At 40.1% G+C, this 27,415-nt stretch overlaps 1 protein-coding gene and 1 non-coding gene across 6 annotated transcripts; one reads left to right on the forward strand and one right to left on the reverse strand.

Moving 5' to 3' along the window:
• Positions 1 to 367: 367 nt before the first annotated feature.
• LOC120057653 lies at positions 368 to 421 on the reverse strand. Its single transcript, XR_005477941.1, has one exon. It is a non-coding gene; the product is annotated as a U7 small nuclear RNA (small nuclear RNA).
• A 4,904-nt stretch (positions 422 to 5,325) lies between these two features.
• Positions 5,326 to 26,936, forward strand: LOC120057077 (diacylglycerol O-acyltransferase 2-like). 5 transcript variants are annotated; one of them, XM_039005470.1, is made up of 8 exons: positions 5,326 to 5,628; positions 7,100 to 7,231; positions 12,367 to 12,474; positions 12,754 to 12,824; positions 21,732 to 21,936; positions 22,315 to 22,489; positions 24,104 to 24,306; positions 25,262 to 26,936. In XM_039005470.1, the coding sequence occupies exons 1-8, from the start codon at positions 5,589 to 5,591 to the stop codon at positions 25,414 to 25,416; spliced, it is 1,089 nt and encodes a 362-aa protein (XP_038861398.1). In that variant the 5' UTR covers positions 5,326 to 5,588; the 3' UTR covers positions 25,417 to 26,936. The 5 variants fall into 5 exon arrangements, with proteins under 5 accessions (XP_038861398.1, XP_038861399.1, XP_038861396.1 ...); XM_039005471.1 differs by lacking the exon at positions 5,326 to 5,628 and adding an exon at positions 6,655 to 6,679; XM_039005468.1 differs by lacking the exon at positions 5,326 to 5,628 and adding an exon at positions 6,707 to 6,864.
• Positions 26,937 to 27,415: the final 479 nt, after the last annotated feature.

Consider the following 27,415-nt stretch of genomic DNA (forward strand, 5'->3'; position numbering starts at 1 on the left):
TCTGAGAACAGCATTTTAGATTTCACATACTGTAGGCCTACCCACATGAAATACCATGGTATAAATACTATAGTATTCACTGTAGTGTTTTTGCGGACTTTACTGTAGTATTCACTAAGTCTACAAAAAACCCACAGTGAATACTGTAGTATTTACTGTAGTATACTGTAGTATTTACAGTTAACTATACTATAAATACTGTAGTAAAATAAAACTGTTGTACATACTATAGTAATTAATTTAGTGTTTTGTGGATTGCAGTAAAGTCTGTAGTCTCCTGTAGTATTTATTGAAGTGTTTTTGCGGACTGTAATATACTGTAGTATTTACTGTAGTGTTTTTGTTTTATTATCTTTGACATAGAAGTGGAGGCTTTCTCCTTGAGGAAACCTACTGGAGAAATACTAAAAGAGCAATTGTTCCATAATCTACAGGTCAGTAGGACTGCTTCTGCTCTTTTCTATTCAATACAATATGGTCTATACTTGGCATGTAGGTTTCTCACTTATGGGTGCCACAAATTAAATATTGTAATAAATAAGTGTAGTGTTTTTGAGGATTGTAGTGTTTTTGCAGACATTAATGTAGTATTTACTACAGTTTACTACAGAATTTTATAAAAAGTACTGTAGTATTCTATAGTAAACTGTAGTATTTTTTCATGTGGGTAATGTAGAGGAAGCGTCTTAGATGGCTTAGTATGTGTTGACTGTGGGCTGTGTCAAAAGGTTATTGAGTGGTTCCTGTTCTATGTGTTCTTTTTATGTGTTATGTGTGTTTGCCAGGCTGGGCATCAGGGTAGTGGTTGAAGGACATTGCTGCTGGAATCTGGGCCAGAAATGCCACAGGCAGGGCACTTGCACAATACTGTCAACAGTTGCCCATATGCACACTGACCAACCGAAAAGCCAGGGGGGACATTCTCTATGCCAAGGCTTTTATGTTGTGGTTCAATTTGACACACAATTTTGTTTGAAATCAATAAAATACTATTTAACAAAAAAAATCACCATGAACCTTTATCTACATTCATTGGTACGGGTTTCAAACATGTAAAAAACAGAAAATAAATTAACACAACCCGGAACAAAAAAAGTGACATCCATGATGTTCTGGGGCAATTTGACCCACAATTTGACCTTGACCTTGATAACTCTTGAAGTGTGTCATAGAACCAAGCTGCTTTCTGCACAAGAATGATGCAACCATGCCGATTACAGGGCTGTACACTGAACAATAATATAAACGCAACATGCAATAATTTGAAAGATTTTACTGAGTTACAGTTCATGTAAGGAAATCAGTCAATTGAAATGAATAAATTAGACTCTAATCTATGGATTTCACATGACTGGGAATACAGATATGCATCTGTTGGTCACAGATACCTTTAAAAAAAAGTTAGGGACGTAGAACAGAAAACCAGTCAGTATCTGGTGTGACCATCATTTGCCTCATGCAGCGCAACACATTTCCTCGCATAGAGTTGATCAGACTGTTGATTGTGGCCTGTAGAATGTTGTCACCACTCTTCAATGGCTGTGCAAAGTTGCTGGATATTGACAGGAATTGGAACATGCTGTTGTACATGTTGATTCAGAGCATCCTAAACGTGCTCAATGGGTGACATGTCTGGTGAGTATGCAGGCCATTGAAGAACTGGGACATTTTCAGCTTCCAGGAATTGTGTACAGATCTGTGGGACATGGAGCTGTGCATTATCATGCTGAAACATGAGGTCATGGTGGTGGATGAATGGCACGACAGTGAGCCTCAGGATCTTGTCACGGTATCTCTGTGCATTTAAATTGCCATTGAAAAATGCAATTGTGTTCGTTGTACGTAGCTTATGCCTGCCCATACCATAATCCCTACCGCCACCATGGGGCACGCGTTGACATCAGCAAACCGCTTGTCCACACGACGCCATACACTCTGTCTACCATCTGCCCGGTACAGTTGAAACCGGGATTCATCCGTGAAGAGCACACATCTCCAGCATGCCAGTGACCATCAAAGGTGAGCATTTTCCCACTGAAATCGGTTACGATGCCGAACTGCAGTCAGATCAAGACCCTGGTGAGGATGACGAGCACACAGATGAGCTTCCCTGAAACGGTTTCTGACTGTTGCATTGTGTGGCAAAACTACACATTTTAGAGTGGCCCTTTATTGTGCCCAGCACAAGGTGCACCTGTGGAATGATCATGCTGTTTAATCAGCTTCTTGATATGCCACACCTGTCAGGTGGATGAATTATCTTGGAAAAGGAGAAATGCTCCCTAACAGAGATGCAAACAAATTTGTGCACATAATTTGAGAGAAATATGCTTTTTGTGTGTATGGAAAATGTGTGGGTTCTTTTATTTCAGCTTATAAAACATGGGACCAACACTTTACATGTTGCGTTTATATTTTTGTTCGGTGTATAACTATGCTCAGAAGCTGAGAAACACTGATCTGAAGTCAGTTTGACCCGCCACATGACCTTGACCTCTTATGACCTCTTGAATGGTGTGTCCTATGGAGATTCTCAAGGTCTGTCCTCTCCTCAACTCCTCCATCCACGTCTCCTCCATGACCCGGAAAACCAATAAGTGGTCACTTGGTCAAAGGGGAGTGTCAACTCTTTAGTAGGCGAAAAGAGAAGTGTCCTCCACTACTCAGTAGCCTCTTGCCGAGAATACTTGCGAGCAATGTTCCCTCTAATAATTTTCAGCACTTGCAAATCTCAGGTATGCTGAGTGCACAGTTGAATGTTGTGAAAATTCTTTATAACTTCTGGTGCGAGTTTACTCTGAACACAGAGGCTGTATTTGCTTTAAGTTACAATTATAACTGTGGCCAAGTAGGCTACTGTGGCTATTTCATCATAATGTAGGCCTATCAGAGTGGCCTACCATAAAAAACAATGGAGAAAATGCATCCCATAACATTTTAAAATGGAAATAGCTGTTCTATTATTCAGCCTACAGTAGCAGCCAATGTGTGATGTTCAATGTAGGCCTACATTTCATGAGACTTTTGAAAAAAACATGTAGGGAAAAAAAAGAAGCTTTTTCTCTGACTTGCTTTTCAAAGATGGCTAGAAATGCACACTTTTTGTGCTTTTGTAGGAAACAACCACTGCCCTATTGCTGACTAGAAATTAGCTATAACTGGGCTAATAACTAAATTACTAACCAAGAATATGAACAAATGTGTAAACGTGGCTACAAGCAGCTCTTACTTCGATCTCAAAACAAGTGCATCTACTTTGCGACCACTCATGCTGTAAACACCGTTCAGTTCAAAGTGAATGGCACAAATCCATATATGGCAATGGTCTATTTGCATATAGGGATACCGCAGCTATGATTGGTTATGGCGCACCGGTCTGTGTCGAGTACGGGCCTGAGTCATGCCTGTCAATGGAATAGAATCCTACTCCAATGCGCTCTGCATACAAGAACATTTCTTGCATAGTTTGTTTTGTTTCGGTATGTTGCATTGAAAGTGTCTAATATTGTGTTGATTCGATCACAATTCCCACAGTAGAGGGAAACTTTGTTAGTGTTCACTAAGGGGGAAAACTAGAAAGTTGAGTTTAGTTCAATCTCGTGCTTCTCTGCGCGGGCTGATATTTATTCTGCGTGGCAGTCCTGGGAGCTGCTTGCCTGAGCATGCGAGCAGTTTAGAGGGAACATTGCTCGAGAGTATCCTTTCGGTGGCTAGCACAGAAGTGTTTTAAAATCCACCACACCCTCTTTGAATCAGCTGATGTTTTTTCTATGGAGAAAAGCATGCACACATTTATAAACGACATGCTATTATCTTTTTATCTATAAAATAAAATAGTTTTTATCACTTTACACATTTATTTGGGGATTTCACCCCTGTAAACGTAATTTGCCTGATGACATGGGAGTCGAAGGAGAGTCTAATTTCGTACAAGCCATTTGTTTCCACGTTTCCTTGCCTACGCTCGATTACCTTTCACCTTTTTAAACTAGCGAGGAGAGGACAGAGAAGAGGAGGCGACCAAAACCAATTGAGATTCTCCCCTAGAATCAAGCGCTTCCTGCACCCAAATGGTGCCACCATGCTGAACACAGACATATATGTATTATTTCCCTTTGAGGCTCAGAGGCTGAGCAACACTTATCTGAAGTTAAGCTAAAGATTTGTTTTTACAAATTATGATTCACAAAAATGTACCCATAACATGTCTAGCATTTTCGAACATAAGGGAAGGGCTAAATCAAATTCAGCAACAGCTTGATGGAATGCCTGATTTTTTTCTGAATATGTTGACATTACCTTTTCAATACAGTAGGAACAGTGAAAGGTTGTCTTTTACCAACATGTATCATCTCATGTCATCTTCTCTGTTCTTTAGGCCTACTGAAGGACACACAATAAGATTGCTGCTTAGCATAGCCACGGGAAGTATTTTGGGGGTGAGGTGCTGTGATTCTTTTGCCGATGGGGGATTTTTTTTGGGGGTGCCCGTGCTGAAGACCTCTATTGCTCCACAAATACAGGACCCAGTAAAGGCCGAGTGCACAACTTTTGTGAAATGTTTTTAACGAAATATATTTGAGTGTTTACCAGCATTTGTCAAAATAGCAGTTCATCTGATATTACTTGTGGAATATAAAAAATAATTGCTTGACACAGAAAGGGACAGGGCAACAACTCTTACTATTAAAACTATTGTATGCTGCAAGATACTGTTCTTAATTATACAACTACCTTTTTTGCTATAGTAGAGATGCTGAAAAAATGTTTTTGCCCATGCTACAGACATCTATATCAGTCAGCTAATTCTAGTAAAGACCCAGTGCACTACTTTTGTGACTTTAAAAAAAAAAATATATATATATATATATATGATTTGGATTTTTCAGGGGTTTGCTGCAGCACTCCAACTTCCCACGGCTATGCAGATTAGGCCTATATGTATGAATCATAACTTGCCTAACAAATATTTTCAAGTGATTGGAAACAGTTGCCATCAGGCCTCTTGTTTCCCCAGGCCAATTGTTTGACACCTCTGCTCATGTCAATTATTCTACCTTTACAGGTAAGCAACTAGTCTCACGTGGCCAACCTTCCAAAGCCCTGCTGTAGTAAACAACTATGCCTGGGCTATACCATAGTGACCTGTTACGCATGTTTGACTTTGACCTGTTCAGCTTCATGGCGTTAAAAGTTAGAATTGCATAGCAGTGCAGGCTGTCAGATAAGATGGAAATGGTCAAAACACGACCGTTGATCGACGCCGACATCACGTCACTGCAGTACTTGATAAATACGTGGTTGAGAGTGCTTTCAGACCCCCGCAGGCTGACGTGAGAAAAATAATTTTTCGAGTAGCGCAATTTGCATCCTCTTCGATTCTTCTACAGGAGCGCATCGGTTTGGACCCAATACACCTCCCACCCTCTCTCACGTACTGACTTTGAACGGGCTCCTCCCATACGGGTTAAATGCCGCTCAGTTATTCAATTTAATGCAGTCATGATAGAGGAACTGTAGAGTTGATCAACTTTATTGTAGTAAATATTTCCAAATATTGTAATCTGTTAATTCCCGGAGCCACAGTTATGAAGACAATACTTGCTGCCTACCCCGGTGTCCTAAAAGGTAAGAGATGCGCCCTAATGAAAAATGCACTGTTTGCATGCAGACTTCAAACATCATATCCCCCGAGCGTCTTTTAGAAATGCATCCCCTTCATGATACTCCAAATCCTATTGTGTTGACGTTTAATCCGTTTTGTAGAAGCAGTTTGCAATACGTTCTGAAATGACGGAGGACTATGGCAGCCCAAACATAATCAGAACTTTGTTGTGGATGCTATAGTTTCGTGTTAGCAATAGTTTTCATATTTCGTATTTCATAACTTCCATTTTGTAAATAGTGACTGACCCCCTTGTTTGTTAGACAACTCTGTGTGATCAAATGGTCATGTAGGCTGCATCTATGTGCTTTCTGTTGATACACTGTGTGTAGGGAAACCTTTTGGGATTAAGGGATTAAGTAACGATAGGCTCTTGTCTAGAAATTACCACACGTCATTGTCATGTGAGCCATTTGTTCTGAAATACACAGATAGTCAACAGATAAGTGTGTGTACTATATGTGTGAGTGTGTGATGAAGAATGTGATGAAGAGTGTATCTGGGCACAATGGTTTTCATACATGTTGCTTGTATATTTTTGTGTGTTTACGGGTCTGATCTGTGAAGGCAGAGAAGTGAAAATAGTACACCAGGGCCAGTTCAGTAGGAAAACATGAACGTTGAAGATAGAAATATCATGAATAGACCTGACAAGATCCCTTATTCTACATGCCAGAGAGGCAAGAATGTTCAACATAATCTATTTCTATTTGCAACGTTCCACAGCGTTGTGCTCTTCTGCTGCCCGATAGTGGGCAGATGTGAGGTCAGTGATTTATTCACTGTGTAGTACTACTAGTTCACATCATGTCCCTGACCCTCTGAGGCTGATCCTACCCAGTAGGCCTGACTGAAAGCATCATTGACTTAATGTGAGAGTGTGGGCCAGAGTGCAGAATGGCCAATGTTTGTTTTACAGCATGACAGTGTTATTTAGTCTTTCAAAATGGGATTATGTGGCTGTGTTGTCCTGTGGCATGGGGAGGATCTGTTGATCAGGCACCATGAGCTTGGGTAGATTTAGCACAGTCCCCTCAGTGGCTCTCTCTTATGCTGTGGACTGGTCTGTCACGGTCACTTCTACATGTAGCTGTCTGGACTGTGGCTCTGCTCTATCTCTATAGCGACTGCAGTGTCGGGGGGAATTTGACGTGACATGTGGTGTTTATTGCTTGTGGTCTGTTTCAACACAGAGCTTTGTAAGGCATGAGCCTTTGTTCAGTGTCTCAAGTCTATAATCTAATTTCCCTTGTTCATGTGTGTTTCTGTGGTTGACAGACTGAAAGCCTGGGAAAAGGTTGATGACAGTTTCATTATTTTATCTCTTTAGTCTTCTTGCTGACTCCCTCGAGATTGTCTGTGACTTAATCCATTGATGTGGTTCTTATGTACTGTACAGTATGACTCATTTATGACCCTGTCAATCTCCTTAAGGCACCGGCTGCAGCATCCTCTCTGCCCTGCAGGACCTACCCTCCGCTCCTTGGCCTGCACTCCGATCCAAGATGGAGAAACACCTTCAGGTCATCTCAGTTCTGCAGTGGGTCATCAGCTTCCTCGCCATGGGTGAGTGTGCGATTGTCTCTCCGTGTGGCTCTAACTAGTAGTGGCTGAAGGATATAGTGACCTGTGACCTTACAAGGAGATCAAGCCCGTAAGCTGTCTCCCCCTCACGCTTTTTTACTACTAGAAATGTTATTTGAGAATAGCTTTTTCACTGGTGGGCCATATACAGTGCCTTCATAATGTAGGCATGCCCTTTGATTTATTCCACAGTTTGTTGTGTTACAGCCTGAATTCAAAATGTATTAAATATAAAAATGCTCACCCATCTACACACAATACCCCATAAGGATAAAGTGAAAACATGTTTTTGAAATTTTGGCAAATTCATTGAAAATGAAATACAGAAATATCTAATTTACATACAATAAGTATTCATACCCCTGAGTCAATACTTTGTAGAAGCACCTTTGGCAGCGATTACAGCTGTGAGTGTTTCTGGCTAAGTCTCTAAAGCCTTGTTCACACTGCAGGCCTTAATGCTCAAATCAGTTTTGTTTTTCAAATCCGTTTTGGACTACCAACTGTCCAAACAGCAAGTTACATGTGACCAAATCAGATGTATTTGTGTGTGTTCAGACAGCAGTCATTTGCTGACACAGCTATGCTAGTGTTTGCAGGGGTGCAGGCTGATTGTGTCACGCCCTGACCATAGTTAGCGTTGTATGTTTCTATGTTTTGTTTGGTCAGGGTGTGATATGAGTGGGCATTCTATGTTGTATGTCTAGTTTGTCTGTTTCTATGTGTTTGGCCTGATATGGTTCTCAATCAGAGGCAGGTGTTAGTCGTTGTCTCTGATTGGGAGCCATATTTAGGTAGCCTGTTTTGTCTTCGTGGGTTGTGGGTGATTGTTCCTGTTCCTGTGTTCCTGTGTTTACTATACGGGACTGTTACGTTTTCGTTCGTTCACTTTGTTGTTTTTGTTTCAGTGTTCTATTTTCTTTATTAAAATATGGACACTTACCACGCTGCGCATTGGTCCTCCGATCCTTCCTACTATTCCTCCTCAGAAGAGGAGGAAGACGAGCGTTACAGATTGGTGGTTGTGCTCATGCTTCCTATCACTCAGAAGTTATGTAGCAAGCCTGCCATGGATGTTTCCCAGTTGCTTTGATTGTTCAAAATCATAGGGTAAGAACACTTTTAAAGCCTCAAAGGATAAGATCCAACTTTCAAAACGAGTCCTAGCTAGGTAGCTGTCTAGCTTTCTAGCACGTTCACTAATTTGTTTGTAAACAATTAACAAGCTAGTTAGCTACCACATGTTCTTGTCAAACTGTCAACGGTAATTAGCAAGCAACAAGATATGCCAAATAACAGTCTAAAAACCACTTGAGGGCAAATAAATCAGATTTGACCGTTCAGACAAGTCACATGGTCAAGAATCAGATTTGTATCTGACTTCAAACCACCTACGAAGGTGGTTTGAAATGTAGCTTGAAATATCCGATTCCATGTGCTTTTTGGCTGTTCAGAATACAGGAATAATAACAAATAAATATAAATTATGCAAATAAATAGGATTTGAGTCACTTCAAACTGCCAATGTGAACACGACTTAAGAGCTTTTCACACCTGGATTGTGCAACATTTGTCTATTATTTTTTTCAAAATTCTTCAAGCTCTGTCAAATAAGATTCTTGCCATGGATTTTCAAGTAGATTTAAGTTAAAACTAACTCGGTCTCTCAGGAACCTTCAATGTCTTCTTGGTAAGCAACTCGTGTAGATTTGGCCTTGTGTTTTAGGTTATTGTCCTGCTGAAAGGTGAATTCATCTTCCAGTGTCTGGTGGAAAGCAGACTGAACCAGGTTTTACTCTAGGATTTTGCCTGTGCTTAGCTCCATTCCATTTATGTTTTGTCTTGAAAAACTCCCCAGTCCTTAACGATTACAAGCATATCCATAACATGATGCAGCCACCACTATGATTGAAAATATGGAGAGTGGTACTCAGTAATGTGTTGCAATGGATTTGCCCCAAATAACACTTTGTGTTCAGGACAAAAAGGTAATTGCTTTGCCACATTTTTTGCAGTATTACCTTGTTGCAAACAGGATGCATGTTTTGGAATATTTTTATTCTGTACAGGCTTCCTTCTTTCCACTCTGTCAATTAGGTTAGTATTGTGGAGTAACTAAAATATTGTTAATCCATCCTCAGTTTTCTCCTATCACAGCCATTAAAGTCTGTCACTGTTTTAAAGTCACCATTGGCCTCATGGTGAAATTCCTGAGCGGTTTCCTTCCTCTCCGGCAACTGAGTTGTATCTTTGTAGTGACTGTGTATTGATACACCATCTAAAGTGTAATTAATAACTTGCTCAAAGGGATATTCAATGTCTGCTTTTTTATTTCTACCAATCTACCAATCTACCTCCCTTCTTTGCGAGACATTGGAAAACCTCCCTGGTCTTTGTTTTTGAATCTGTGTTTGAAATTCATTGCTCGACTGAGGGACCTTACAGATAATTGTATGTGTGGGGTAAAGAGATGAGGTAGTCCTAAAAAAATAATTGTAAACACTATAATTGCACACAGAGTGTGTCCATGCAACTTATTATGTGACTTGTTAAGCATTTTTTACTTCTGAATTTATTTAGGCTTGTCATAACTGCCATGACTGAAGACATTTCAGCATTTCATTTGTAATTCATTTCTAAAAACATAATTCCACTTTGACAATATGGGGTATTGTGTGTAAGCCACTGACAAAAAATCTAAATGTAATCCATTTCAAATTCAGGCTGTAACACAACAAAATGTGGAAAAAGTTAAGGGGTATGAATACTTTCTGAAGGCACTTAAATGTAATGTCGGGCCTCGTGGAAACCGCAACTTTGTCAGTAAACTTTCCAAATGTTGACAAAACAAAATATGCTAGACAAGGTGGGATCTTTTTGTGTCAGTAAAATTAATTCTGCAAGAAATTATGGTGGAAACACCTTTATGCGCAAATATTGATATAATAAAGTGGTATGCCTGATCACCGACAACGATGAGACAGCCTATAGGGAGGAGTTCAGAGACCTGGCTGTGTGGTGCCCTGGATAACAACCTTTCCCTCAACGTGATCAAGACAAAGGAGTTTTTTTTTATTTGTTCAACTAGGCAAGTCAGTTAAGGACAAATTCTTATTTACAATGACGGCCGACCAGGGAAGAGGCAGAACGACAGATTTTTACCTTGTCAACCCAGGGATTCGATCCAGCAACCTTTTGGTTACTTGCCCAACGTTCTAACCACTAGGCTACCTGCCGCCCCAAGATGATTGTGGACTACAGGAAAAGGAGGAACGAGCACGCCCCCATTCTCATCGACGGGGCTGCAGTGGAACAGGTTGAGAGCTTCAAGTTCCTTGGTGTCCACATCACCAACAAACTATCATGGTCCAAACACACTAAGACAGTCGTGAAGAGGGCACGACCAAGCCTATTCCCCCTCAGGAGACTGAAAAGATTTGGCATGGGTCCTCAGATTCTCAAAAGGTTCTACAGCTGCACCATCAAGAGCATCCTGACTGGTTGCATCACTGCCTGGTATGGCAACTGCTCGGCTTCCAACCGCAAGGCACTACAGAGGGTAGTGCGTACGGCCCAGTACATCACTGGGGCCAAGCTTCCTGCCATCCAGGACCTCTATACCAGGTGGTGTCAGAGGAAGGCCCTAAAAATGGTCAAAGACTCCAGCCACTCTAGTCATAGACTGTTCTCTGTGCTACCGCACGGCAAGCGGTACCAGAGCGCCAAGTCTAGGTCCAAAATGCTTCTTATCAACAGCTTCTACCCCCAAAGCCATAAGACTCCTGAACATCTAATCAAATGGCTACCCAGACTATTTGCATAACCCCCCCCCCCCCTCCCCTTTTTACACTGTTGCTACTCTGTTTATTATCTATGCATCGTAATAACTCTACCTACATGTACACATTAACTCAATTACCTCGACTAACCGGTGCCCCTGCACATTGAAACTGTACCAGTACCCCCTGTATATAGCCTCGCTAATGTTATTTTACTGCTGCTCTTTAATTATTTACTTTTCTATTTTTGACTTAATACTTATTTTTCTTAAAAGTGCATTGTTGGTTAAGGGCTTGTAAGTAAGCATTTCACTGTAAGGTCTACAACTGTTGTATTCAGCGCATGTGACAAATCAAATTTTATTTTATTTGGAATAACCATCATATCGAAGTAATCTTGGAATCACATGATGACATGGTGTGGGCTCCTCCCACCACAACTCGGGAAACCATTTAGTTTATTAGGCTACAGAGGTCAAAGCTAGAAGTATTCCAGCTTTTGTCAAATTAACGTTGAAACTAGATTTGTTTTGTGCATTTTAGCCAACCGTAGCCCTTTTCCTAACCTTAACCAAATTCTTCTAACCTGCTACGTTAATTATCCTAACCAGGTGCGTAAGTTATCCTAACCTGCTACAAAAATCAAATCTGATGTTAATTTGACAAAAGCTGCATCCCTTCTAGCCATATCCGGCTACAGATGAAATAAGTTATGATGAACTTCACAGGGTGGTGAAAGTGCATGGTATGAGCTTGATGCTCCTTTCCAATAAATATTCTTATTCTGGTGACATGATGGTCGATGCTTGACTGACGTTTGACAAATACAAATATTCTCGCTCTTATCCATAATAATCTCATCATGTAGACTAACCTACCCGCAGAGCCTTCCCGCACTTTATCTGTGAGCTGTTGGCTAGAGAACATGTACCAAGACCTTTCTAGGCCTAATTAACTACCTAACTTATCCATAGAGTAGAAAATGCGATGGAAACACATTGAATATCACATTTGTATTTGGTACATGAAAACTTAAGAGAAAAAGTAAATTTTGTGTGCACTACGTCATCACCCACTGAATTGTATCTGCAACAAGTCAGTTTGGAACACCGGTGGTAGGAAAATGCGCATATTTTCTTTTTGCAGATTTTAGAATATTCACGACTATCTTTTGCCAATTGGATGGAAAACTAGCTAGTAAGGTACTTAAATGTTACTCAGAAATGATTTGATATTGAGATAAAAACAGTTGCATTGGACCTTTAATGAAGTGTGGTACAGTACAGGTGCTGAATGCCTGTTCCTCTGCTCTCTCCCCTATCATTTCCTACCCCGTAGGTGCCGCTGGCACTGTGCTCTTAATCTACATGTTCTGCACAGACCTCTGGGTGATCGCTGCCATGTACACTGCCTGGCTCATCTTCGACTGGAACACCCCCAAACAAGGCAAGTACCGCAGCCCTGGGATTTGAACTTGCAACATTTTGGTTACTGGCTTAACCTCAAGGCTATCGCTGCCCTATTGTAATTAAATGTAGTGCCCTAAATGGGAAATGGGTGTCATTTCAGACGCAGTGTTTTGTGTCTGTGACCATAGGGAGCTGTGCTGGGAAATTGGGTAATTGTCACCCAGGTACTGTTGATGTAAATGATTCAGTATGTGTGTTACATTATTCAGGATGTGGGTTATAGTCTGACTGGAGATCTTTACCTCTGCCTTATCAGGTGGCAGGAGGTCGTCTTGGGTGAGGAACTGGACCATGTGGACTTATTTCAGAGACTACTTCCCCATCAGGGTGAGTGGAAAGGAATAGGCTTAACATTTAAAGGGTCTCTCTGCGTGTTGGGGTGTGAAGCCAGAAAATTAAGATTGCTATCAACCTGGAAATGTGTGATAGAATACATGTACAGTGGGGCAAAAAAGTATTTAGTCAGCCACCAATTGTGCAAGTTCTCCCACTTAAAAAGATGAGAGAGGCCTGTAATTTTCATCATAGGTACACTTCAACTATGACAGACAAAATGAGAAAAGAAAATCCAGAAAATCACATTGTAGGATTTTTAATGAATTTATTTGCAAATTATGGTGGAAAATAAGTATTTGGTCACCTACAAACAAGCAAGATTTCTGGCTCTCACAGACCTGTAACTTCTTCTTTAAGAGGCTCCTCTGTCCTCCACTCGTTACCTGTATTAATGGCACCTGTTTGAACTTGTTATCAGTATAAAAGACACCTATCCACAACCTCAAACAGTCACACTCCAAACTCCACTATGGCCAAGACCAAAGAGCTGTCAAAGGACACCAGAAACAAAATTGTAGACCTGCACCAGGCTGGGAAGACTGAATCTGCAATAGGTAAGCAGCTTGGTTTGAAGAAATCAACTGTGGGAGCAATTATTAGGAAATGGAAGACATACAAGAACACTGATAATCTCCCTCGATCTAGGGCTCCACGCAAGATCTCACCCCGTGAGGTCAAAATGATCACAAGAACGGTGAGCAAAAATCCCCGAACCACACGGGGGGACCTAGTGAATGACCTGCAGAGAGCTGGGACCAAAGTAACAAAGCCTACCATCAGTAACACACTACGCCGCCAGGGACTCAAATCCTGCAGTGCCAGACGTATCCCCCTGCTTAAGCCAGTACATGTCCAGGCCCGTCTGAAGTTTGCTAGAGAGCCTTTGGATGATCCAGAAGAAGATTGGGAGAATGTCATATGGTCAGATGAAACCAAAATAGAACTTTTTGGTAAAAACTCAACTCGTCGTGTTTGGAGGACAAAGAATGCTGAGTTGCATCCAAAGAACACCATACCTACTGTGAAGCATGGGGGTGGAAACATCATGCTTTGGGGCTGTTTTTCTGCAAAGGGACCAGGACGACTGATCCGTGTAAAGGACAGAATGAATGGGGCCATGTATCGTGAGATTCAGCAAGGGCATTGAAGATGAAACGTGGCTGGGTCTTTCAGCATGACAATGATCCCAAACACACCGCCCGGGCAACGAAGGAGTGGTTTCGTAAGAAGCATTTCAAGGTCCTGGAGTGGCCTAGCCAGTCTCCAGATCTCAACCCCATAGAAAATCTTTGGAGGGAGTTGAAAGTCCGTGTTGCCCAGCAACAGCCCCAAAACATCACTGCTCTAGAGGAGATCTGCATGGAGGAATGGGCCAAAATACCAGCAACAGTGTGTGAAAACCTTGTGAAGACTTTACAGAAAACGTTTGACCTCTGTCATTGCCAAGAAAGGGTATATAACAAAGTATTGAGATAAACTTTTGTTATTGACCAAATACTTATTTTCCACCATAATTTGCAAATAAATTCATTAAAAATCCTACAATGTGATTTTCTGGATTTTTTTTTCTAATTTTGTCTGTCATAGTTGAAGTGTACCTATGATGAAAATTACAGGCCTCTCTCATCTTTTTAAGTGGGAGAACTTGCACAATTGGTGGCTGACTAAATACTTTTTTGCCCCACTGTATATATTGTATTCAGCAGCACTGCCTGTACAGATGATACAATTAGCTTTTTCTGGTCAGATACAAAGTTAAAGATCATCAATATTGTTATTGATTATGGTGTATCCCAGTAACAGTATCCTATTAGCACAGGCATGAAGATGGTGTTATCTGTGACTGTATCCAGTATCAGCTGGAGGTTCCATGCTGTTCCTTGTCCCTTGTGATAATGCTTTAAAGGAGTTTACTTTGGTTGGAAGGATAGACTTTGCCCCACATGATAGGAGAAAGCTCTTTGATTAGTTTGTTTTTCATTTGTATTATTTCGCTCCTCTGCACTTGGAGATTGTTGGGAGACACTGAGGAGAGAGAGGATGGGCATACGCTGCTTTATAGGACATCAGCCTTGACAGAAATCACAGTGGAAGAAGTTAAGGTTAAGCAATGAGAAATGCAGGTGATTTGACTATTAGTTTGTTCACGTGGAAATAAAATGGGATTCTCACGAAACTGGCACTTGACAAAAAAAAGGGGTACAAAATAAACATTTTCCACCAGAATTCCTCTTGGATTAGAATCTGTATTTATCTATTTCATAATTATTGTTATGTTTATTGATGAGATATTATGCATTTTACCACAATTTCCACAACTACCAACACACAAATTCTCATTACCACAACAGCTTTCGAAATCCAAAAAAGTACTAAACAAATACATTGCTAATATGTTTTGACATTGCTCACCTGATGAAAAGGCTTGAGTTAAACAACACGGAAAACAAATATATTTACAATTTTATTATAAAAAAACCTTTTCAGAATCTATTTTTTTGTCATAATTACTTGGATATACATGTTTTTATGTACGCATATTTGTATTAAGAACAAAAGGCACACGATCAGATTAAGCCAAAATTATTCAAGTCTAAATTGTATTTTTCCTAATATTTCCTAAATATTAGTGCATTACGGTAATGATAACCAGGTTTGGAAGATAATGCATTTTTCTGTAATGAGTTTTGCAATTGAAAAACTGTACTGAGATTTAGTAACCTAACACATCATCAAACTGTGTCATTTGTTAATCCCAGATGATTTGCATAATACAAATCCTTGATCTTAATGCAATTGACTAAATTACCCCTTATTTTAGCAAAAGTACTGTAATTACGTGCATGTATTTTCAAAAGTGGACTTAAGCATAAAGTGACATTTAAAAAAAAAGTAATTTCTCCAAGGTAATTACAGGTAATATTAGTGTATTTGGACCAGTGTTGGGGGTAGCACGTTTACGGAGAACACCTCTGATCTTTGCCATTGATCGCTTCTGTGATAGTAAAGCCCATAGAGGGCTTCACCATCTAGTGGAATGTGTGCCCTCTAGATATTCATTTCTGTGCCATCAGCACTAGCGGCTGGAGATAAATATTTTGAATGAAAAGAAAGGACATCTGTACAGAGGTTGAGCTTATATTAGGCTGTGCAACATAATGTACATTTCATAGGATGACACGTACTGTATAGGTTAAAGGGATTTTCTATTCATATTTTTAATTCGTCTAACTTTCCCAGGGAACTTCTGACAGCTATCAGACCCTCAGAAAATAATTTCCCCGATCCAAATTATCCATGCATGCAGCTATAGAAATGCGATTTATGCGCCCCATCCAATTTGTGATTTAACATTTTTTAAAGTACTTTTTTTTTTACAATACTTAAAATACACAAACATCCACAACAGGGATGGGCGCTGTATCACTCTCCGCCACATGGTGTGATTTGGATAGGTATAATATCCTAATATTAAATTTTTATTTTAAACATTAGAAATGTGTATGACGAAATTACCAACAGTTTTATTGTTTTACAGGCTGCCTTCCTCCAGCGAGCGAGCAGTACTAACCTGTCCAATGTGATAATGCTATCATTTCAGACAATAGAAAAGTTATATTTGCATCAAAAAGCTTTGTCGAATCCTAATTTGTATGCCTATTCATATAGAGTATACATTATCATAACGCATTGTATAGAGACAGCATTCAATTGCATGATCAGTGCCCTGGCACATATGGCTGCTGTGTTGTGGATGATCAATTTGGACATGTGCTCTCAAGCCAAAGGAGGAGAAATGGAAATATTGATTTCGATGGTTGACATTACAGAAATGTAGGTCGATATTTTCTTGTCTCGTTAAGGGATTCAAACAACAGTTCTTGTACATCCCTACATTTCACATAAATGTTGTCTTGTGTCGTGGAGGGGCACGGCCCCGGTGGACTCTCGAATAGTCTTTTGCGCAAATGTAGGCCTGCTCCAAAATTCAGACATAAATACATCAATGAATACATCAGCCTTACATTAGGAAATAAAAGATGAGCTTGTGACCAAGGTCTTTCCGATCCGGTTGAAATATTGAATTAATTATTGAATTAGTTAGATTACATATTAGTAGCCTATCTTTGGTAGAGAGTGCGCGACTCGCTCCCTCCGACAGTTGAGATTTTTTTATATGAAAGTAATGAAAAGTAAACGCGTTACTTTCCACGCAAAGTAATATTGTAACGTGTTACATGTAATGCAGTCAAGGCTGGTGGGAGGAGCTATAGGAGGACGGGCTCATTGTAATGGCTGGAATGGAGTAATTGGAATGGAGTCAAACTTGGTTTTCATATGTTTGATTCCATTCCAGCCATTACAATGAGCCCGTCCTCCTATAGCTCCTCCCACCAGCCGCCACTGATTTAATTAGTTTTTCCCAATTTGACCTTTTTAGTCATTTCGGTAATGAGAAGGTCAAGTGTCTTAAAGGGGATGTTTGAGAATAAGATCCTCATTCTGAAGGCATATAAGTGAATACATTAAATGAACTTGTGCTCATCTAAGGACTACTCCTCTAGATTATGTATCATGGGTGAATAAAACATTTAAATAATTAAACTCGAAATAGTGTTACGTAATGAGAAATGTCCACAGACATTGTGTTTTTAGGTATTAAATATTATAGTTTAATGGAAACTTCAACTAGTATAACTACATCAACATTTTGTTTTATTCAAATGAGTTAGGTTTTTCTATAAAATGTTTATACAATGACCTGAGAAATCCGGATTCATTTCGGTAATAAGAATTGGGGTGAAAATGTATAAAATTCTGACGGAAAATGTATTTAAAATAAGACACTGTGCCATAAACTAGGCAGAATGATGATTGTTGCAGAAGCACCATGGTTTTCTAACTCAATTTGCTATTGCCATTATTAAAACTGATTTCATGAGAATCATGATACCCCCCAATGGTGACAATAATTATTGGTATTTAACATATTCCATATCGTCTCTTTTAGATCCCAAATAGGGGCGGCAGGTAGCCTAGTGGTAAGAGCGTTGGGCCAGTCACTGAAAGGTTGCTGGATCGAATCCCCGAGCTGACAAGGTAAAAATCTGCCGTTCTACCCCTGAGCAAGGCAGTTAACCCACTGTTCCCCGGGCGCCAAAGATGTGGTTAAAACCTCTACAGGATTGGTGGGTCCCCTGCGGGACGGTTGAACTAACGTAGGCTAATGTGATTAGCATGAGGTTGTAAGTAACAAGAACATTTCCCAGGACATAGACATATATAATATTGGCAGAAAGCTTAAATTCTTGTTAATCTAACTGCATTGTCCAGTTTACCGTAGCTATTACAGTGAAAGAATACCGTTCTATTGTTTGAGTAGAGTGCACAGTTATGAACTTGGAAATGTATTAATAAAACAATTATGCACATTTGGGCAGTCTTGATACAACATTTTTGAACAGAAATGCAATGGTTCATTAGATCAGTCTAAAACTTTGCACATACACTGCTGCCATCTAGTGGCCAAATCTAAATTGTGCCTGGGCTGTAATAAAACATTATGGCCATTCTCTTACATTTAAAAGATGTTACAACAAAAAAAAACGCATGTTTTTTTCCCTTTATATGATCTTTTACCAGATCTAATGTGTTATATTCTCCTACATTAATTTAACATTTCCACAAACTTCAAAGTGTTTCCTTTCAAATGGTATCAAGAATATGCATATACTTGCTTCAGGTCCTGAGCTACAGGCAGATAGATTTGGGTATGTCATTTTAGACGAAAATTTAAAAAAAGAGTCCAATCCATAAGAGGTTTTTAAGGCAGCCCCCCACACCTCTCTGATTCAGAGAGGTTGGGTTAAATGCAGAAGACACATTTCAGTTAAAGGTATTCAGTTGTACAACTGACTAGGTATCCCCCTTTCCAATATAATATGTAAACTCATGCTAAACCTATGCTAACCTCTTGGTCTCTTGGTATCCTGACAGAGCAAGATATTTTTACCATTCATATTTTTTGGCAAGTTCCTCTTGTGTTTTCTCTCGCTGCCCTCCTGACCAAGGATTGAATCAACTGAGTTGTTTTTATGCCTTTACGTTTCTCAGTAATATCATTGAACCAACGGCATTCACATTACATCCGCTATGATCCTCCTTCAGTTCAATCCGTTCAGCTGATTGATTTAATGGTGAATGAGCATGACTGTTTTTAAAATGGAGCATTTTTTAAACATTAACCTGACAATCATTTTTTACCATACAACCCTTTTCACTTATAAATAGAAAGTATAGTCAAAGGCTCTTAGTAAAACCAGAGCTTTGATACTGTTAGTGTTACCTGTTAAGAATCAAGGTGAAAGGTTATCTTAACTATTAATAATTGAGTCCTGATGATGACTAACAGCCAGGGGAAATCAAGAGTGTGTGTATTGTCTCTTGAACTTTGACCCTGCTCGTGATCCATACGTTGAACTCCGACAGTTTCTTTAAATTCAGTTAAAGGCTTTGGTTTTTCCATTTATGTTTTGAGGTTGGACTTGAGCACGTATAGCTTGTTAGCACGTAGGGCGCACCGATTGGTGTTACCTCATTAGTCAGAATGTGTTACACCTATGCTGGCTTGTCCATCTCGTTAGTAGGAAGGTGTTTCAGCTGTGCTGGCCCAGGTGCTATTTTTTTAAGAGTGACTGGCTCCAGTTGTCTTTAGTGATGTGGAGGGTCAACGCCTTTAGTTGGTGCTCCTGATTTGATTTATAGAAAAACATTATTTTGTCTGATTTCCCTGTTTTCATTTTGCTCTACCTTTATGGTTTACTTCCTGTCTTCCAGTTTGGTATGGGTTTTTATTTTGTTTGCCTCTTAGTGGATGATCTTGATGGGTGTCTTAGGTCCCAGTTGTTGTTGCTATGCAACTTTCAGTGGACACCCCCATGAGTGCCTTTTTAGAACCCCTCCTAAAACCCCACCTGTTTTGGTTGTTGTCAGTGACTCTGTTAGTTCCCTGTTTCGTTTGAGTGATGTTTTTCTTGCTTGGGAACGTAACAACTTCTTGCTTGGGAACGTGTGTTCAGCCCCCTCCTGTAATCCCTGTTCACCCATGACTGCGTGGCCACACGTCTCCAACTCAATCATCAAGTTTGCTGATGACACAACAGTGGTAGGCCTGATTACCAACAATGATGAGACAGCCTACAGGGAGGAGGTGAGAGCCCTGTCGGAGTGGTGCCAGGAAAATAACTTCTTCCTCAACATCAACAAAGCTGAGGAGCTGATCGTGGACTACAGGAGACAGCAGAGAGAGCACGCCCTTATGAGCACGCCCCTATCCACATCGACGGGCCCCCACAGCCTGTTCACCATCTACAGGGAGAAGACAGTACAGTTGCATCAAAGCTGAGACCAAGAGACTGAGCAAAAGCTTCTATCTGCAGGCCATTAGACTGTTAAACAGTCACCACTAGTCGGCCTATGCCCAGTACCCTGCCCTGAACCTTAATCACTGTTCGAGCCGGCTACCACCCGGTACTCTACTTTGCACTTTAGAGACTGCTGCCCTATGTATATAGTCATTGAATACTTGTCACTAATGTATACTCTCTTCATGTGTATATACTGTATTCTAGTCATGGCTCATGTACCAGTCAAAAGTTTGGACACCTACTCATTCAAGGGTTTTTCTTTATTTTACTATGTTCTACATTGTAGAATAATAATGAAGACATAAACTATGAATGAACACATGGAATCATGTAGCAACCAAACACGTTTAAAAAAAATATATATATATAAATATATATATTTTAGATTCTTCAAAGTAGCCACCCTTTGCCTTGACAGCTTTGCACACTCTAGAAACACAAGCATTTTGTTGCACCTGCAATAACTCAACCATAAACTTTGATTTGATTTACAGTACAGTAATTCCTTGAGTTGGTACCAAAGATTGTTTATTGCTGGTTGTGGAGTTAAGGTTGTGGTTTTCTGACCCAAGGATGTGCTGTATGCCAGGTATTCGCAGAGATCTATACGCATTACGTAATTCACCTGGCAGCATCCTGTTTCAGATGAAGGGTTGCAATGGAGTTGAACAGTTGGTAGACATGCCTGGCTGGGAGCAGCGTGAGTGTGTCAGTACATTCAGGGACAGTGACTATTACATCTTGAGGGTCAGCAAGGTCTCCTTTCTTCCATTTCTTCTACTTACTGTACGCATGTTGTAAACGCCACCTGTTTTCATATCACCAAATGGTAATCTCTTTACATCTACCAGGCTATCGCTGTGGAAACCTTACAGATGGTCTTAGATAATCTGATAATGTGGTTATGCAATGGGCCTTGTTTGATTAGAGTCCTGTGTACACATCTCTTTGGATCTGTGTGTATATCCTCTGTGCCCTTTCAATTTCTTCCATAAGCGTGGCATTGGGGCACCCGCTTCACTGAAGACACAATTCGTCTCCCACCGTTATGGAGCCTACGCTCTCCTTCTCATACTCGAAACAACTTTTAAGAATATTGAAGCTCTGTAATGGGACTGCTGTTCACAATAGGGGAAACGTGCAGATTAACATCCCAGACACAGAACACTGTTTGTTGCCTGTAATTATTTTATTACTTGAGCGCAAATATGTCATATCAGGGCTAAACTGATAAGCTGTCCCAATTTCAGGGAAATATGCTAAGCCATATAGTACAATGCACAGGTAAATGTCCTTTAACTTCTTGAGACAAGTAATAAAAATAACTTAATGTTATCATAACTGCACAACTGAATTGGCTTAATTTTGTGCAGATTCTCTGACCTGTTAAATTGCTTAACAAACACTCTGTAGTTATATTTAGCTTAGTGTGATAGTAACCACCATGTCTCTTTGTCATCCTGTTTACCAGCTCATCAAGACACACAACCTGCTGCCAAGCCGAAACTACATCTTTGGCTACCACCCCCATGGGATCTTCTCTTTTGGAGCCTTCTGTAACTTCGGAACAGAGGCCACCGGCTTCTCTAAGAAGTTCCCGGGCATCAAGCCTTCCCTGGCCACCCTGGCTGGAAACTTCCGGATGCCAGTCTTTAGAGACTATCTCATGTCTGGAGGTGAGATGGTTTCTTTGAGTTTTGTCCCTCTGTACTCAGTAAACTGCTGATACCAGCCCTGTATCTACCGACTCTAATCTGGTAGAACTCTGAGCTTTGTCCTATTGCCCAATGTAGACTAAACAGCCCCTGTGCCTGCCAAACTGTATTTGCTGATGTCACTATTGTAAAGAGCTGCTTCAGTCAACCTGCGCTGTTAGCTTATTTATCTTCATTTCAAAGGTTTCTTTTGCTCAACATCCACTAAGAATGTTTTTGTGCTCAAACAGTATTGATTTCTCTTCAAATGTGTTCTCCACTGCAAACACACTGACTTGTTTGGTCTTTGGGCCCCATGTGTGATAACTGAGCCTAACCCCATCCTCTTCCATGTGTCAGGTATCTGCCCAGTGAACCGTAACTCCATTGACTACCTACTCTCTCAGAATGGAACTGGCAATGCAGTGGTCATTGTTGTCGGGGGAGCAGCTGAATCTTTGAACTGTGCTCCAGGAAAGAATTCTGTCACCCTGAATAACCGCAAGGGCTTTGTGAGGTTGGCCCTCCAGCAAGGGTGAGTTTAGAGCACAAACTTCCCGGCCACACATACACCATGCTGACAGGCGCACCTTCCGGTCACACACACACACCTCTCAGTTACACGCATCAACTGATCAGACTACATGTTTTGATGTGAGACCTTACTGGGCCAGCACAGACACTGGTGTCGTTATGACCAATTTGATGGAATAGAGAGAGTTGGCTCAACAATAGGTTTGATTGGCACATAAAACATACTTTCATGTGTGGTAATTGGTCCTCAAGTGCTCAGAGCTCCTCCTGACATGCAGTACTGTACACAGACACTGGGTCAAGGCCAAAGGACAGGCTCCATCAGCTTGTGACTCAGAACATATAATATACACTGAACAAAAATATATAAACGCATGTAAAATTTTGGTCCCATGTTTCATGAGCTGAAATAAAAGATCCCAGAAATGTTCCATACACACAATGAACTTATTTCTCACAAATTTGTTGGACAAATTTGTTTACATCCCTGTTAGTGAGCATTTATCCTCTGCCAAGATAATCCATCCACCTGACAGGTGTGGCATATCAATAAGCTGATTAAACAGCATGATCAATACACAGGTGCACCTTGTGCTGGGGACAATAAAAATCCACTCCCATAGGGCGGGCACAATTGACCCAGCGTCGTCCGGGTTAGAGGAGAGTTTGGCCGGGGTAGGCCGTCATTGTAAAATAATAATTTGTTCTTAACTGACTTGCCTAGTTAAATTATTTTTTAAAGTTCCGTTTTATCAGACAACACGATACCACAGATGTCTCAAGTTTTGAGGGCGTGTGCAATTGGCATACTGACTGCAGGAATGTCCAACAGAGCTGTTGCCAGAGAATTGAATGTTCATTTCCCCCCCATAAACCACCTCTAACATAATTTTAGAGAATATGGCAGTACATTCAACTGCCTCACAACCGCAGACCACGTGTATGGCATCGTGTGGGCGAGCAGATTGTTGATGTCAACGTTGTGAACCGAGTGCATCATGGCGTTAGGGTTATGGTATGGGCAGGCATAAGCTATGGACATTGAATCCAATTGCATTTTATCTATGGTAATATGAATGCACAGAGATACCGTGACGAGATCTTGAGGCCCATTGTCGTGCCATTCACCCTCCGCTATGCAAGGGAGATGTGCCACACTGCATGAGGCAAATAAATGGTGGGGTCACACCAGATACTGACTGTTTTTTGGGATTTTTAGGTATCTGTGACCAACAGATGCATATCTTTATTCCCAGTCATGTGAAATCCATAGATTAGGGTCTAATGAATTTATTTCCATTGACTGATTTCCTTATATGAACTGAATTCAGTAAAATCTTTTAAAATGTTGCATTTATATTTTTGTTAAGTGTATTGTATGCCATTTATCAGACGCTTTATCCCAAGCAACTTAGTCATGAATCGAACCCACTATCCTGGTGTTGCAAGCGCCATGCTTTACCAACTGAGCTACTGAAAACAAAGTCTGGGTAAACTGGTGTAGGTGAGCTGGCATAAACCACATGGTTTAGTAGCCCATCATTCAGTGATCTGATATCTGTTATGCCCTATGAGTAACTTCAGGAGACTATTGTAAACCCCCTCTCTCTGTCAGGTCTGACCTGGTACCAGTCTACTCCTTTGGGGAGAACGATGTGTACAAACAGGTGATCTTCGAGGAGAGAACCTGGTGGCGGCTGGCTCAAAAGCGACTGCAGAAGATTATTGGTTTTGCTCCCTGTCTGTTCCATGGCTGTGGCTTCTTCTCCTCTGACTCCTGGGGAATGGTGCCTTACAACAAACCCATCACCACCATCGGTAAGTAAAACCCTCTCCAAGACCCTACTGACTGTCTCACTAGGGTTGCAAAGCCACCGGTAATTTAACACATTTACCGGAATCTATCGTAATTTTGGTAATTTATACTTGAATAACTTTTGAAAAATGTATTCATATTATAGTATTAATATATTACATCTGTCTCCATATTGTCCATGAGTTTCTAATAGATAGACCATATGGTTCAATAGCCGCATTCATGAAAAAAGCATTTAATCAACATTATTTTTAATTAATTCAGAAACTCTTCCAACTATTGACTATATTCACAACTGACACCAGTTTGACACCGAAACATTAACAAATGCATGTTGACATAGTAAAAAAGTGTGTAAAAGATATATATAGGATATTTCATGATATAATCCTCATATTAAAAACAATGGTGTTCTCTTAGTTGATGGTTTATATTTAGGATAATGTTTTACAGCTTTGTCATTCTATTTTTCTATCATCTTACTTCATTATTTCATATATTTGACATGTAATTAGTCCACACAGAAGGCCAGAGATGATTACAGAAGCCTGTGATAATCGGAAGTACCCAAAAGAGCCTCTAGATGTCTTGTAATAGATTAACATAAAATCCTTGAAAGATACCAAAATTCTGGTAGTTTACTGGTAAACTTAGGTTTCCAGTTGTTTACCCTCCCTTTTCAATCCCATCTCTTACAGGTATTTAGTGCTTGTTGACTTAGTTTCTGTTAGGGATTCAGTCTTAGGATGGTCTGTAATTATAATTTCAAGCAGTTAAGCTACTCTAGTTCCTCTGTGTTAACAGAACCATCCACCCAGTCAATATTTACTCTTCCCTGCATCAAGGCCGTATTAATGTTTAACACTACAGCTCATCAAACTACGTATTTCCAATATGTTAAATGTTTTTTAAAGTTGATTTTGGGGATATAGATTTTTACATGTTTATTTCTCTTAGTGGGTGAACCGATCACAGTGCCAAAGATTGAGCAGCCTCCTCGGGATATGGTGGATCTGTACCATGCCATGTACATCAATTCCCTCACGAGCCTCTTTGACAAGTATAAGACCCGCTTCGGCCTGAAGGAGAGTGACATCCTGCACATCCATTGAGAAAGGGTCAGCTGTGGCAGCTGTCTGTTCAGCCCTGCCCCTCATTCACGTGCCTGGCTCTGATTGATTGTCTCTGGAATTCAATCGATATACATTAAGCTGTGTGTATATAAACCCACCGCGCTCTCAGCAACACTCACGTCGGTCCTCCACTCAGGATGGAAATGGCAGGTCTTAGGTCACCTTACTACTCTCTCTGACCTAGTCACTGTCAATGGCAAAGTTGACTAACTTCCATTTATTTAATATTTTATTGAGTGTATGACACATCTATAGATGTGTTCCATGACAGAAAAGATGAGGGAGTATAGTTAAGGTATGCTCCCTTGCTTTAATGTGGAGTGGAACTCCCACTAGGTGGCACTAGAAGGTTACACAAGACACACACAAGCACCATCTTTGTTTCCTCCATGCATCCATGTAATTTTCACTTAGAATAGGCCTGTACAAAGAATGTGTTAAGTGCCATAAAAGGTAAATATAGGATGATGTTTTGAGACCTAACATTTTTTGTTGTTGCTAAATGCAAAAACAATGCAATTGTAATGGTGTTGCCTTAGTGAGATGTTGATAGTGTGGTTTATTGAGCCAAAGAGCCGATGGGTGTCCCCTCCCCACACATGCACACTTCATTGAAACTTGAAAGTGAAGGAATTCTATTGAATGGATTTAGATTGTGCATATTGGTAATGCAATCCGATTGTGTGATGGCACTAAGTATTAATTGTATTTTGTAAATAAGAACATTTTCAATGAAAATTTATATATTGATGCACTTTTTGTATTTGTGACAATCCTCTGAGGTATTTCTCTAAAACATGCCTTTGAAAGAGTCCTATGTCAAATTTGCCAATTTCTAAGAGAATCACTATGGTGCTTTTGTCATTTAACCTTGACCTGTGTTTTAGTTTTGTTGTACATTTCTCCACATGAGTGTGTTGACTGGGTTGCAGAGTGTTACCTAGTGCATTGAGGCCCCATGTACTGTAGTGATGGTGATGTAAGAACAATTTCAGGGTGAAGAGCATTTCTTCCTCTACACAGAGTGCAGATTACTGATGAATGAAATTAAGAGATTGCAAAGCATATGCCTTATTTAAAAAAACTACAACTCAAACTTCTTAGGGGGCTTCCACTTAATTGAGTAAAATGGCAAAGGGGTTGCTATCACAGATTTGAATTAGAGTATAAAAGTCACAAACTCCCCTAGTAATTACCGAGAAGTGTTTGAGATAAATCATTTTTTCATATTGGGCATATCAAGTCCATTATCCAGCCAATGATCCTAGGTGCAGAAATGTATGTATGTATGTTGTATATTATGCAAGATAAAAAGACTACAAGATTTCACCTCATGGCAAAATAATTGAGATTGGTGATAAATAGTGTGTCATTCAAAATGTAATTTCTTCTAGCTTCATCTGTGACTTTTTGCAAAGAGCAGTGAACATCCCGCTCTCCTAATTCATGTGCAATAAATAAAGCAATAAATAGCAGCCAATGCATTTTTCTTTTGTGAATGAATGGCTTCATCACAGTCTATTTAAATGAAACTTTTTTATGTTTCCAGAATAAAACTTGTACATGTCTGTTAACTATTTTTCAGTCCCACCGCGACATCACAATGCCAGAATGTAATTTTGCTCAAGAGATAAAATAAGGCATTTGTAGACATAATCACAAGCACACCAAATGTCCTAGGGTTGGGGGAACTATACATTCAAAATGTTCTCTTAAAACACATTCTATGCCTTTTTTTACAGACTTCGGTTACTACAAAGACCCCTAATTCCAGATTAAGATCATCCAATGTCATCCAATGATACTTGATTTACTGGCTGATAATCCCCTACTGTCACTACATCACAACATAAGAGTTGAGTAGGTCCATTTCTTGTATGTTCATGAAAACATCTTTGAATATTTTGTGAGATCAAAAATGTAAATAGATGCACAAACAATGAGTGATTTAATTAATGACAAATAGGCTACTGCTCAA

Source organism: Salvelinus namaycush, chromosome 12, assembly GCF_016432855.1.
Source record: "Salvelinus namaycush isolate Seneca chromosome 12, SaNama_1.0, whole genome shotgun sequence".
In the NCBI taxonomy this organism is placed as follows: domain Eukaryota; kingdom Metazoa; phylum Chordata; class Actinopteri; order Salmoniformes; family Salmonidae; genus Salvelinus; species Salvelinus namaycush.